The sequence below is a fragment of the Nomia melanderi genome, chromosome 6 (assembly GCF_051020985.1).
Source record: "Nomia melanderi isolate GNS246 chromosome 6, iyNomMela1, whole genome shotgun sequence".
In the NCBI taxonomy this organism is placed as follows: Eukaryota; Metazoa; Arthropoda; class Insecta; order Hymenoptera; family Halictidae; genus Nomia; species Nomia melanderi.
In genome coordinates, this window is record NC_135004.1 from 1,456,563 (window position 1) to 1,471,610 (window position 15,048).

General features: G+C 41.9%; 1 protein-coding gene across 9 annotated transcripts in view; it reads right to left on the reverse strand.

Moving 5' to 3' along the window:
• Ca-alpha1D (Ca[2+]-channel protein alpha[[1]] subunit D) overlaps nt 1–15,048 on the reverse strand; it is a 94,115-nt gene that overhangs the window by 52,718 nt on the left and 26,349 nt on the right. For all 9 annotated transcript variants that reach the window (XM_076368126.1, XM_076368129.1, XM_076368127.1 and 6 more), the window contains 2 exons: nt 5,199–5,870; nt 4,112–4,217 (listed from right to left, as the gene is read on the reverse strand). In XM_076368126.1, the coding sequence (XP_076224241.1) occupies nt 4,112–4,217; nt 5,199–5,512 (420 nt within the window). In that variant the 5' untranslated portion in view covers nt 5,513–5,870. The remainder of the gene's footprint in view (nt 1–4,111; nt 4,218–5,198; nt 5,871–15,048) is intronic.

A 15,048-nucleotide genomic window follows, 5' to 3' on the forward strand; every position in this document is an offset into this window, starting at 1 on the left:
TTTACGACTTGTCTTTAAATTTTAGACGAATTTCACGCAATAGTAGTTCTTTGTTTGACATAGATTAGTTTATTAATAAATATTCTAATCTTTTAACTGCCATATATAATTTATAATTATGTATTTTAATTATGTACATTTTATGCAAGCAGATCGGTGAAAGTATTCTATCGGAAATGATTTGTCTTACGACCGCAAAGGGTTGAAATGTCTCTGTAAAACGATACATTTTCCAGTGATTTTCCTAGATTTCCATCTCCAAGGAACGTTTCAATTGGATCTTGGAAACGCGGGATTAAAGTGTTCAACGAAATTTATAAATAATACCTTATTCACCGGGACTCGCTTCCCGTTTAAAATATTACTTTACCCGCGTTGTGCGGCATGCGAAACTCGAAGCGCCATTCGAAATATTTTCTCTCGAAATCGTATCCCACTTTGGCAACAGTATTGTCGCTCGTCGTGCCGGCAAACTTCCCAGAGCGCGGCTGAACCGAAAGAATGGAGTCTCCGGGGAGAATGGCAGCGAACGGGAGCGAGACGGATCAAATACAAGCGAGTGAAGTACCAGGAAAGAAAAAGAGGAGAAGAAACTCGAAAAGAAGAGAAGGCGGAGAAAGTTGTAGGATAGAACCGCGAGCGGTAAACGGGAAGGTGGAAGAATGCTCTCGCAACGTCCATTACTTTTAATATCCGAAACCGATCGATCATTGGCTGGCTGGAGCAGTCAATTGGCTCGGGCTCACATTATACTAAGTGTTTCCTAAATCATAGTACAACCAATTGTTACAAAGAAAATAGAAGAAGTATAAAAATCAATTTTTTCATTGGACATTTCGTTCACAAGAGAATTGACTTCGAATGATACGCACGCATTAATATTCAAAAGTATCGGACGTATCAGCCGATTGGTATTGAACAACATGTGCGATTGACGAATATTCAATTACCTCGACAAGGTAAAAATGCTCTGTTTCTTCTGCTGTTTTTTTTTATTAGTTTTATAATATTCTATTCATTTCTCTTGTAAATAGGATGCATTTTTCTTATCCTTACTATAGATTCCTTGTCATTTTTATATATTTTACCATTATTACTATAGATTACTATTATTATTATTAATATTTTTATATTCTATTGTTACGATTTTCTATAGGTTCTATATGATTTGTCCAATTTTTTGTATGGAATAATTTCTTTCCTGCTATAACACGATTTCAGAAACGCCCTGTGTTACAAATTTATCAGCGTTCCCGTAGATTTCTGTCACACACAGGCCACGAAGTTCCGCATCGTTTTATTATCTTGAAATACGTCCAAAAAACGTCCAGGATATCGTATCTTTGTTATTTTTTCTTTCTTTTTTGGCAGCCGGGTGCAAAGAGTTCGCCGGAAATATTTACGCTTCCGTAACGTCGAAAACCGAGGGAACGGCGGGATATGATGAATGGCCGATCAAACTCGATCCACGCCCACTGGCCAGCTCCGGAAAACGTTTATACTACTCGCGTCCCTTTCACAGCTTATCGATGGCCGATCGAAACCGACCGCGTTCACTTGCCGCTCTTTGGCACGCGATGTGTATTGCGTCAACGTCTCCAGATATCAACGAAATTGTATATCGTTGAATGTTTCATGGCACTCATGAAACAGAATGTGATTAAATGTGAATCTATCAAAACGCAAAGTGTGCAGTGAACAACATTGAATACTCTCGTATAGATATAGTATCTCCTATTTCTAATCTATTGCAAATAAATTTTAAATATAATATCATTACGTTATAATAAATATTAAACGATTACATAAATATCATCATAAATAAAATATTTGAAATGAATAAAGAGTAAACAAAGAATTCTCCAACAACGAAGCTAAAATCAATCAAAGACACTACGATGCGCTAATGTAAACAAATAATTCGAAATCACTTTAAACTGTTCCACGTATAGTATCGCCTCAGTTAACGAACTCGCTCCAAGAATCCGAATCCTGAGATCACACCTCGTCACACGCATAATCGAATTTTCCAAATATGCTTTGAATCGGCCCTCGAACCTCCATTCATCTGCATCCATCTCTATCGCTCACCTACTCCATTTACCGAGGTTCTACCGCAATCCAAGTGTCCTCAGCGCCCATAAATCCGAAAAACGCGATCAGCGGGGGCGTTATTCCTCGATCGTTCGTCACCGTTCCCGAAACTCGCGCGGTTCGGCCGGGTACAATTAATGAATCGCGAAAGCGCGCGGCTCGGATTACGGAAACAGGGTCAAACGGACGGGGGAGAGCCGTTTACGGGAACCTTTTACGGTGTTTGTGACCTGAATCGAGGCTCGAGGCGGTGCCCGAGCCGTGGGCGCATCCACGGAACACGCCTTTTCCCGAAGTTTCCGGTCTGGCGCGACGTTAAACTCGTTTGCTCTATCGGCCGCGACGAGCGGCCGCCCTGGAAAAAGCCCACCCCCTCGGATAAAAAGGGTTCCATGCGCGCCGAGGACGCGTGTTATCTTGGAAAACCTTTCATCCATTTTCCGGGACACGGTCTTTCGCTACTTTCGATTCTAACCGAGCACGAAATTCGTCACGAGACAACCACCGATTCGACGCCCGCTGCTGCCACCCTCGAACGGTTCCTTTCACGCTCGGAGCCTTCCCTCACTTTCTTGCCCCGCGTTCTCTTCCACGTTTTTCAGCCGACGAACCTTTGTTCCATGCCACCCAAGAGCAAAAGAATACTCTTCTTAACAGAGCACAGTTTCCTTCTCGAGTTTCTCCACTGTGAGGCTGGATCATTTGTCCGTCGTTTGACGTCCAGGATTGCGAGTCCATGATGGATTTAGGCTAGGGACACTTGAAACGAGGACTCTACGTGACCTGGTTTCCTTAGTCAAAATCCTGACCGGAAAATTCCATTCTACGTTCCGAGCTTGTGTTCTACTTATCCTCCAGTTTATTCTTTACTTGTATCCTAAATTCTGAGTTCTAAGCTTCTTTAGACTACTTATGTCTTTAGCGAATGCAGCTATGTTAGATCTGGGTCTAGGTTAGAATTCACTAGGATTTATAAATAGGTTGTAAAACACAGTAGCATCTTCGATGTTCTCTCGATTTATGCTTCCATGTCAAATTCTCTTCACTCGCCACTAGAATTTATAAACTTGCCTTCGAACGCAACCTAGGCGTTTCACTGTATCCACTGTTACCTTAAAAAATCAAGCTCTCTGCTCGCTTCAAGCGTAATCGTGATTTCTGTGAGAACGGTGGGCGTCTAAGATGGTCGACAGCTTTAATAAAGGCTTTGCTTCCAAGCAAGCCATCCCGTACACGAATCGGGCTCACCGATAACGGTGGACCACACCGCGAGACGATGTCAGCAAGATTGAACAATTATCGGGGTTTCAGCTTGAATAAATTTCACGCGACCCCGTCCAGTCGGACACCGGCCGTTTGTATATCGATATAACTCGGCGACGGTTCGATGAACGGAATCTTCCTTCCTATTGCCGCCAGCTATTCTTAGACCCGATCGAAAATTTTCGGTCGGGGTTCACCGGTCGACCGCTCGGCGTTTCGACACTCGAAATGTGAAATCGGGCTGCTCAGAACCACGCGTGGTCCTTGATAAAAAGTCGACAGAGGGAGCGGGAAAATTTAGGGCGAGGCTCATGAGCGGAAACGTAAGAGTTCATTGTGCAATGTGCGTTTGAAATGGCTATCTATTTCGATGAAACAGAAAGGAATGTCAATAATCGTTATAGGAATTTTTTTAATTAATGTTGCACTGTTTTTAAGAAGAATGCAATGCAGGAATAGTCTGAGAACAGTTTGGAAGTTAAAGGCAGGGAGACAAATTATTCAAGGAATATCGAGGAAATTAAAAAAATTTCTGTATCTGTGATGAAAGATAAATCTGGAAGATAAAGATCAGCCGTGTAGAAGCTTGTGATTAAAGTATCAAGGTATATGTTTCTTAGCACTTGTTCTCGAGTACTACCTCTATTTCAAGGATAGTTACTTTGAAAGTGCAACTCGAGAAATATAAATTTATACATGCTTTAACTTCGTGTTAATTAGAAATAAAAGATTATACGTAGCGAAAGGCACTTACCAAATACTGGTTGGTCAGATTAGAATCGCCGTACGGGTACGGAGTGTAGACTGCCAGAGCAACGCAATTCGCGAATATCGTCATGAGAATAAGCCACTCGAAAGGTCTGGAAAGTTGCGTCGATGGAAGTTGCTCTGGTTAAGGAAAATGAAAATAACCACAGTAATGTACTCCCTCAACGCGGCTCCTAGATTCTCCGAGGTTGCAGCTCCGCTCGGCTCGTCGAACTTTCCCCCAACTATTTTCACCGATCTTCGGCCGAGAACCAATGCGCGGTTCCCAGGAACCTTAAGACCTCTTAAATGTAAACTCTGCTCGCAAAACCGTAAAAAGTTTCCGCGCGCGCGCCGAGTAATTTTATGTTTCTCGCTGTTACGAGGGAAATAAAAATAAAAATAAGAAACGCTTCGACCTCGTTCCGTTGGATCGACATTGCTGCCCTAGCGAATGTCGGTGGAAATTAAACGAATTAAAAAAAAGGGGGGGCATTACTTCCTGTAACAGTGCGGGTTATCTTGAATTCTCTGGAACGAGCTCTCGACGCTTTACCTAATGGATTTACGACGGGGGTGCAAGCGATTACACACGCGACGAAACAGTTTCGTCGGGCAAGTTTAACGTCACAGGGAAAGTTCCGCGATCTATTTCTAGGGACTCGTCCCAGATCAAGTTCAATATGTACCCGTGAGACTGAGTGGATTTCCGTACCTGAATTGCGTTTCGCGTGCGTCGTGCGCTACTTACAAGTGGACTACTTGTAAGCATATCAAATACGAATACAAAGGTGACAGTTGAAAGTGATAGTGACTTAAGCTTAATATTATATATCAAACTTCTCAATTTCGCTGTACCAAATCAAGTACAAAGCGATAATACCGATAACATACCGCACATAATTGCATGCACAAAAATGCTCTTAGAAAATTCAAATCCTTTTCAGCCTACATTCCACGTTTCTCAAAGAATCTACAAACCAAATACTCATCTCGAGAGTCCTTTGTGATAAGTACTTACACACAGCGTACCACCCTACAGAAAACACGGAAAGTTAAAACACACAGAAGCAAGGCAGAAGGAAAAAGGATACTTCCATTCGACGACGTCGATGCACATCTTCCGCACGGGATTCTTGAGGGGTAGACAAAAGAGGGCCCTGACGGGCCTGTCCGGCGGTGGTTTGCCGCCCCTGCGGGCCGGCCTCTTGGGGGCGGACTTGGCGGCTGCGCCGGTGCTGGTCCCGAGTGTTTGGCCCGTCTGCGACTGCGCGGTCGCCGGCTGTCCGTCCTGGGCAGATTGTGAATTCCGGTGCTGCCCGAGGATGGGGGGGGTCGCGGCAGTCGGCTGGGCCCCCGACAGCCCAGGGGGGCCCAACAATGAGCCCCCATCCCCCCCCGCGCTCATCGGTCGGTGCTCCGAGCCGCGATCAGTTCCGTGCTCCCGCTTCGGCGCTCACCTCTTCTTCTTCTCCTCCCCCTTCTCCTTCGCTTTCGCTTGCCTACTCCTCCTCCTCCTCCGGCTCTGCCCGCGCCTCCGCCTGTCCCTATGCCCCTACCGTTTACTGCCCCGCCCCCGCCGCCGACGACTACTCTTCCGGTTAGCCGCGCGTAAACACGCTCCTCCTGGTCCTGCCTTCTGGCCCAGACGCTCCTGCAGACGCCCGACGACGCCGTTCGACGCGCTCTCTCAGAGACGCCCCACCACACGCTGCAGCTCGCCGGCATGCTACGGCACTGGGCTCTTTCGAACCTCCCTCCGTGACCTAGACAGTGCAACGTTTATTTGTTAGTATCGTTGTATACAATTTATTCGTTCGTATTGTGTATTGGGCTAAGTAGGGAGAAGATGGGTTATTTTCTTTGAAAGAATTATTACTTTACGGATATCATTGATATTGAACAAAAAGTATATTTGTGAAAGTGAGCAGATGTAAGAAGAATAGTGAAATAGACCTCTGTAGAGATTCAGTGTACCAGAAATAATTGAAAATGTAAACGTTTGACGGTCTGAATGAGATCGGACCATCTTACCCAGAGTTATGCTATGTAAACGAACAATCAAGTGCCTCGGCACTGGAATGTGTGAACTTCCGTGCGGCGATTAATGGGAACAGACGACTAGGTTACGATACTTCCTACACTATCTAACACAGACTTTATCGGTCGTAGTATTAAATAATTACGAAGTGAAACGCTTAATGGAACGTTCAATTCATTCCTGTCAACGCCACGGAAGAAAAGACTGGTCAAGCAAGGAACAGGAACATTGACCTTGACGCTTCTACGCCGTAACAGCCGCAAGGAAAAAGGGGATCGTCATTGAGAGGGTGCCAACGTCGTGACCACCCTCTTGATCCATCGTGTTCCGCACAAGGACCATCAAGAGAAAAAGAGAGGGCCGTCGTCCGATCGACTTTCCCGTGAATATTCTAAAGGTTCGCGAGACCAGCAATCTGGCACCAGTGTGACGCGTTCGACGATCGAGAGTTCGCGCTGAAAGCAATAAATATTTATAGCCGCGGGACTGAGAAGTAGTTCCACCCTTCTCGCCTCGTTAACATTTAAGGCTGTACCCAAAAGCAGCCCGAATCGAAAGTTTCGGAAAAGCTGGTCGAACTTAAAAGCTGTTCGCTGTTTTCCTTCCCCTGTCGTCCTGCTTGGACAGAATTTGAGCGTTAAGCTTGATTCATACTGGCCAAAGTTACGATCAAATTACGATCTATCAATGCAGGGTTTTAGCGATTAGAAACAATCGAATTTAGTTGCGGTTTCTTTCATTTTTCTTCGTTCACTTGAGAAAGGAAGAATACGGTTCTTAAAACATACTTCAACCCTTTTTCTCTATAATGACGAGTAAGACTCGCGGTGAAGCTTACCAGATTGAACAAAAATCAATGTTCCACGTGGATTGCAGGGTAAGACTGTTTTGCTACTTTCACTATTTCACTTCAAAAGTTAATATATGTTTACAATAATTGACAAATCTTTGCATTTCTTGTAGGCTTTAGTCGTAACAAAATTATATGGTTTAATAGAAATTCTGTTAATTTTGAATGAGGAAAGAAAGATTTTCAAAGATTCTTTCCTATTTTAATCAGTAACTTCACTTAATGAGCTATGTAACGATATTTTTCGTAACTGAAATCACATGGTCCGTTCTAATTTCTTTTCGACAACGCTCGGTTGAAGATCAAGTCGCCTCTATCATGATCGCTAGCGAATCAACTTAACGGTCAATAGATTCTATAGAATTCCATGAGACCGATATTGACCGGTATCTAACTAACAAAGTAGACGAGGTCTAATCGTACCGTGACGGCTCGCGTGAATCAAGCTTAATTAGCTTCGACTTCAAACTCTAGAGCAAAACCGTCCGACCCGTTGGAAACGCGCGTGAAATCGTAATGAGAGATCGACGCGAACACCGAACACCACTCTAGAGGGATCTAATTGGACCGCCGACGAAACGAAATCATCGGCAGTCGTCGCGCGTGCGAACGGATGCGCTCAAAGCCAAAGACAATCCCGACACAATTGACTTTCACCCGTGCTCATTGCGCGAATTCATGTTCCGTATCTCAACCGCGTCAGTGGTTCTAAATGTTCAAAGACGTTCCAGTGATCAGATCACTGTTGAAACTCTTTTGCGTAGCCGTAAATTATATTTATTAGTAGACTGCGGATCTTTGTGGACTTATGGCACAGAACGCAGGAAATATAAGAAAGTACGTAAAATATTGAAAGTGCAGTGCTTTTTTTATCGTAATATCATTTATCTAATGCCACTTTTAAATAGCATTTAAACAGATACAAACTTTTCAATAGCATAAATAAATTCTATGCAAGTAGCTTCCGTGAAAATATAGTTTTGTAATTGATTTTGTATCTACCATGCAAAAACTCACTGCTGCAAATCTTGAATGACAACTAGCGGTTTCTTTGCACACCTCTGTTCTACGTGCATTCTTGCTTTCAAAATTCCCGCCACTTGAAACCCACGAATCGACGTCGTTTCGCGGCGATGTTTGAACCGCACACGAAAAAACCGACGCGTTCAAGGGAACATCGTGGCAGAGACAAGCCGCTTGAGCTTCAGCAAGTCCGGGAACCTGGGATTTATAGTAGACTCGCGCTATATTTAGTGAGCCCAAATACTAGAAAGTTCTACCTGCGAGCGAGTGTATACAGCGCGTGCTTGGTCTCGTCCCCTTTCGCGATGCTGTCTGGAATCGATGATCGGCAGCTACTATATCAGTGGTCGAACTGTACAAACGATGCCTGGTATTCGTGCTAGCGTAAAATATACAGAGTGTGCCATAACATGTAGGATCTGCTTCAATAGTAGGTACAAAAACGATGATAAGAGTTCATATGAAATGTATCAGTTTGTCTTTGACCTTTGACGAAGCTAGCAATGATGAAACGAAGAAATTTTCATATTGGATGCTGCTTGTTGGAGAAAATCTCAAATAACTTGAACCTTTTAGATTCAGAAAGCATCGAATTTACTTTTTATATGGATATGTATTCCAATTGACTTTATTTTAAACCTATAGCAAATTTTCCATGTTTCAGTAATCACCAACTGTTCAGTTTCATAATGCTGAAGAACTTCATCAACGTATACAATAGGAGATTCTTCATTATTTCCTGCGTCTCCTATTCATTCTTGGGTCTCGCATATTATGGCACACCCTGTATATTATATCTCGGACCTCCGAAGCGAAACCCAGAAATTCCTTGAATCGTATTTGACTCTTCCGCGCCTGAACATCTCCATTGTTCCCGGATTGAAATTCATCCGGGGTCTTTTCATTGTCTCAGCGAAAAGTCACTGTTTTCGTCGTTTCCCATTTCCTCCCGCGATCCGCTCGAATATGCTCCGGCCCGACGAGAATTGCACAATTCCGATTAAAATGATGTATTTTATAATTATTTTTATTTTTATTATTAATTTACTATTCGGGAGAAACATTAGAAACACTTGATCCGTTCACCATTGCCTAGTTATTAATGCTGTTTGAATAATTATGGACAGGTCGTTCATGGCATTTGATATTAATTACTGAGCATTAGCAACTAAGTTTAACATTCCTAAATTCTGTTTTGTCTATTATTGAAGAGATGATAGATATTTCTCTGAAAAATTACTAATGAAATTAATTCGGTAACACTCAAACTGAGTCATGAATCAATTTAATTCTCAGTAGTTACACTCTTAAAGTTCCTATAGAAAAATTTGAAAAAATCAATTTAACTGCTCGGTAGTTCTATATAGTATTAAACATTTTAATTCGACCCCAATCGTCTTACATATTCTAACTGCATTCAAGTAACTCGGAAGTGTTGATCATTCCTGCAATAGCCATGGCAGTCAACGTGTTAAATTCCGCGGAAGTGAAACAGCAAGATTCAAAGAAGAGGCTGGTCTAAACGCGCACATTTATGCATATGTGACGCACGTATGGCAAATATTCGTGATTCAGGGAACTCGAATAAAGCGTGAGCGTCAGGGACACGCGTTGCAATAGATTCCTAGATGGAGACCAGTGTGTACGCGGCTGAGTCAGATGATCGTCGAAAGCCGCGACGTAATTTCTTGGTTTCCCAGGGAAACGAAGATCGCCCGTGTTTCCACTCACGGACAGAATGCTCTACCCCTATTTATCTGGACTAATCTTGCTAAAATCCCGGCGAATCAATGAACCAAATTGCGTTTCGGAGAAGGAGCTGACTCCTAAAATGGAACTGTCTCTTGCAAAGCGACAATATGGCCACCGAGAAGGATGAGGGAACCGGAATTATTATTATAGGTATTGACTCATGGTGCGGGACTAACCTATCGCGCTGGTACGTACAATAGGAACATAATAAAATATATGTAATATCCTTGTATGCTGATGAATGATTAACAATTTTGGTGAGTACGATCATTAATAGATTCCTTTGTAGATAGAGTATACCAAGGCGAATCGGATCATCTTCTGTTTGACGGTATAGAAATAAAAATACCGAAACATTGATAACAAGTCTACCCTAATGAAAAGATCTATTTGTACCCAATACACTTGTTTAAATAAAGTTCTGGTGTACTTATTCCATACTAAACACTAAAACTGAAAGTTACTGTTTACCTTACAAAAATTAATAGAGTCAGAAATCTAATTGATCAGTCAATTGACACTAACTGCCACGTCAACCGAATTCGGGCGACGCCATTCTTTATATAAACTTAAACATTAATTTTCTTGGTAGAGTATCGAAAAAACCGAATATTGTTGGATGTATGAGATATAAGAAAAATACAAAAGCAATCGTTACAAAGAATCTTAGCATTTTAATTTTGGCTTTATTAACCATTTGCGTCTCACAGGTTTTTGCAAAAACCCTGTCGAAAACTGCCAAGCGGCGCGATCGTGCTTCTTTCGTTCCAGTTTAAGAACTGAATTACGCTTTTCTATTTCTACAAAAACAAATTTTAAATTGCGCGATCGTTACATTTTTCCAGTTCTAAGCGGGTAATAACAAAAATAAAAATGAATAATTAGAAAGAAAAGAAATAAATGAGCTTCACCAGATTTTACTAAGTAGTAGACTGGCATTTTTAGGCAGTGTAACGGAGAAGCGCGATTGCGCCGCTTGGAATTCAAACGGTTAAGAAAATTGTTTCGATTGGATAAAAGTTTTGACAAGCGTTTACTTGGCAGTCAAAGTATTAATTAGAGACAAATCAAAAATCAAGCTGATATTGACCGATTGGCAGCCTTCGATAGCCAATCGGTCATCGATAAAAAGCGCCGCGGTCCAAAAACGACAACAAGAACCGTTCAACGGCCACGATCGTTTCTTGCATTTCTTCGTCTCGAAACGTGTTTTCATCGGGTGTTCCGCCGAGCCAGTCGTGCGTCAATATGACGCAGCGTCCGCGCCACGCATTTCACATGGACTTGTCGATATAATATCGAAACGGATTTGCCGGCTAATCGGTTTATGGATAATTGAATTGCAGTCGATCTCGGAACGGTCATTATCGGGGCAAACAGACGAACGCGAACGATTACTGGCCAGTAGCGTCCGATTAAAACGGCCACCGCCACCGCTCCCGTTAATTGTTCGCTTGACGTCGAGCGTTTCTCGTTCCGAGAAACGCGTCGCGTCGCGAACACGAGCACCGCGTGGTTCGCTAGAGTTCCTTCCGCTACGCTGCTAGCGGTTCCGCGTTACGCCTAATGTCACCACGTCGAAAGCCGAGCGATGCTCACCGATTATTTCGATTTGTCAATAACACCGAGGATCATCAGTGATCCCGGTTAACGAACGTATAGGATATTTGCACGGTGGTTCGATCGAGTAAACGATAATGTTTCCAAACTATTCGAATGATGTATGATAATGTTATTAATCTTATTACGGTGCTTATACACGGTGCTTGCCACGAGAATGTAGAGCGTTTCGTGTGACACTACTTATCGTGTCATAACAAAGGCAAACGGTGTTAGAATGAGTTATTAATGGTTTGGTATCATGGTCCTTACTATTATTTAGTTACTCGTGTTACTAAACATTTTCATTTGATATCAGTTTTCTTCTTGTAATTGTTTTCTAATCATTTGAACGCTCGAGTCATCGATGACCACCATGGCGGTCAACGTGTTAATAATAAGTGAAACTATAAGATGTAGGAACAACGAGATGCAAAGTGTATTAAAAAACAAAGGTTTACAAATAGAATTCCAAAGTGTGGTAGCTTAGAAACAGAGCTGCGAGAACTAAGACAGTGTAAGTGAATATGTAAAGATACAAGATTAGAGGATATGCTAGGTACAAATAACAAGAAAAGTAATTAAATTGATCAAGAAAGAAAAAAGAGTGAGAAAAATTCTAGGAATTCCATTCCATTTTCATGGAAACGTGAAAAATGGTGACAATGGTGGGTGCGTTCCAGGAAGGGAAAAGGAAGTTCTAGCTGAACATTGACAGTAACAGATAGGTCTCGTACATCCTGTGCTCTTATTGTTAGACCGTCGATCGACGATCAATCGCCGTGAACGGTTCCCCCGCGTCGAATGGATAGGTATAAGGAGGCAACGCTCGCTCGTAAGTCGTAAGATAGTCACCGACCGGTGCTAACGAGTTAAATTTAGTCCGCCGCTTCGCTCCCACGGAAGCGTCGGCCGAGCTGAGCCGCTTACCCGCTTACCCGTTTACCTCCTGGCACGTGCTCCGCTCGCGATCTCCTTTTTCTTCCGACGGAATCGCGACCCAACTCTGCGTCTGTTCTATCGTCGTCCGACACTGCCGAAATCGCGTGAATCCCGTTCCCATCATCACGTTGACGATGGTTTATCATTGTTAACCCCTTGCACCGTAATTTCCTTCACAGTCACATTCAACGAAACCATTTTATTATTCGTGATTCATTAAAAATAGCAGCACAATTGAAAATAGAGGAACAGCAGGCATTTAATTTAGACTTGCAGGAATTGATATTTCATTTTACATTAATTTCTTTCTAAATCCTATTCGAAATCTTTGTCACGAGACGCGTTATTATAGGCAAGGGGTTAAGTCATTTTTTGAACAAACTATCCGACGTGACTGTAAAACGGAGTGTTCGAATTGGATTCTGAAATTTAGACATATTGTAACAAGGTATATATTAAAGAACATCATATCAAACGATAATAACACTTTTGTTTGAATTGTAGATCGACTGATTAATAAAGCAAACGTGGAAAGTATGATATGCTAAACCGTAGAAAGTTAATCCCGCTTGGCCAGCCTCACTCAACCAATTTCCTTAGTACAGTGCTTCTTGAATCGAGGATTTGGGATCTTGTTCGCTGTTCACGGACAATTCGAACACGACCGGAATGATAAAAATCGATGAGAAAAGTCTGCCAAGATAAGCTAAAAGATGGTTTCGAAGGGAAAATCAAGATTGGATATCAAGAGAGAAACAAGATCGTTTCCTTGCAGAAGGGCAAGCAGTAAACTGTATTTGGCTACTGAATTAGTCTACGCGATCGTCCGACTCGCGTCCCATTGGAAATCGCGTGGGAGTATACGATGCTAAAGATTCAATAACAGACGTCGTGAAGTTTGAAGCGATCGATTCATCGGGTTCGATTAATATGAACTGAACATAAACAACCGAGAGGCTTAGCCGCGCCAGTCTAAACGTCTCGCAATCTGTTCGGCCGTAATTCCAATAATCTGATTACTGTTTCAATTTCAATTGTACGTTATTAACAATTGATGATTAGAACAGATAACATTCAATTTCACATCTCGTTCGCGATCGTTCGGAAAACGAAGCTCTCTGATGCCTCGTTTATTCGCTTTTATTCGTCACGTGATTTCTAGTTGCTCGTATCATACAGTGAGCCAAAAATATAACGGTCAGTGCTTTCTAGCAATTATTTTTTTTCACGCATGCAGGAAGAATTGTTCGAAACTGGAACTTCAATTATCAACGCTGTTTTTACCGGTGCGGGGAACTTTGTACAGGAGGACTCTTGTTAAAGGAACCGATATCACGATGAAAGGACTTCTTTCAAGGTCGTATTAAACGAAATTTCAAGATCATTAGTGTTTTTCAAAGAGGAGGACAATTTTATGCCGCTGTAACGATTAGGTTGATAAATGTCGGGTGACCTTAGGATGACCTACGCCTAACCTTCAGTGGAATTCTGCTCTTCATCAAAGAGCAAACGTTCAAACACGCTACGTGCCCGTCGTAAAAAAACAACACGTGTACCAGATAAATCTCGTTTGAGGCTCCAAATACTCGAACAAAATGTGAAATAGAAAAGGAGGGGTAAAAGATGAAAAAAGTACATGTTCCACAAACGATTAGGTTTTTTTTCGTGGCAATATCGCTTTCATATCGATAGAACTTCGCTCCGCTGAAATATTAATCCCTAACTATCAAGATGAATTGCAACGCGTCTCAATCCATTTCCTTTGCGCAATAACAATTTTATATTTTCCGTTATAATCAAACACTCAAATCAACTTACTATTAATAATAAGTTTATGAAAAGACCACTAACATTTTATTCTTATCGAATATAATAATAGTATTATTTGTTATTTTATCTTGTTAGTTATTTTATCCAGAAATTAGTGATCTAGGATTAAGGAAAAAGATTTATAAAATCTCTGAATCTTCAACTTGCACACTAAACCACATTGAACCGCTAAATACTCGCACCATAAACATAAACGAATACAGATCAATAGGTGTTTCGAAAAATCCTTCCTAATAGGATTAAGTAAACAATCCATTTCGCAGCTGAAAACCTCGTAAAGTTCATTACATTCTTCCAATAGTTCAATATCCAAAAGTAACAATAGTGGGGACCGCTAGCGAGTGGGACCGAAAGTCGCCGAATGTCCGATAAGGAATGAAAACTGGGAAACAGCGATAAGGATTTCGAAATTTCACTATTAGTTCACCGTGAATTGCCGTTCGCGAAAGAGCCTCTCTTCTCTCGTCGCCTAAACAATTCATGAAATTCTCGCGTATTGCTAGACATTATTGGATTTTATTGAACAGTGCCGGACAATGTTGCACAATTTTTATCAATGTTAATCAGTGCTGAACGATGCTGACTAGCGACCATCCATGACAAAAAATACTTCCCGTTTCTTCGGAGCTATGGCCGGGATGTGACAACGATCGGTGAGTCGCATGTTTTTTTTCCGGTTACCGATCATGTCATAGGGCAAAAGGTCCGCAATGACACCGGTGCCTGATAATGCCATTTTAATAGTTTTTTGATTTTGTGAGTAAAGTGATCTCGGATATGTTTTGTATACCGAAACTAGTAACATTTCCTTTTTACGTATTCCTTAGATAGGGTAGGGTTTTCTTGTACTTCAAGTTTAACGTTAATTATAGAATTTACAATACTTTGATTTATTATTGAATTGCAA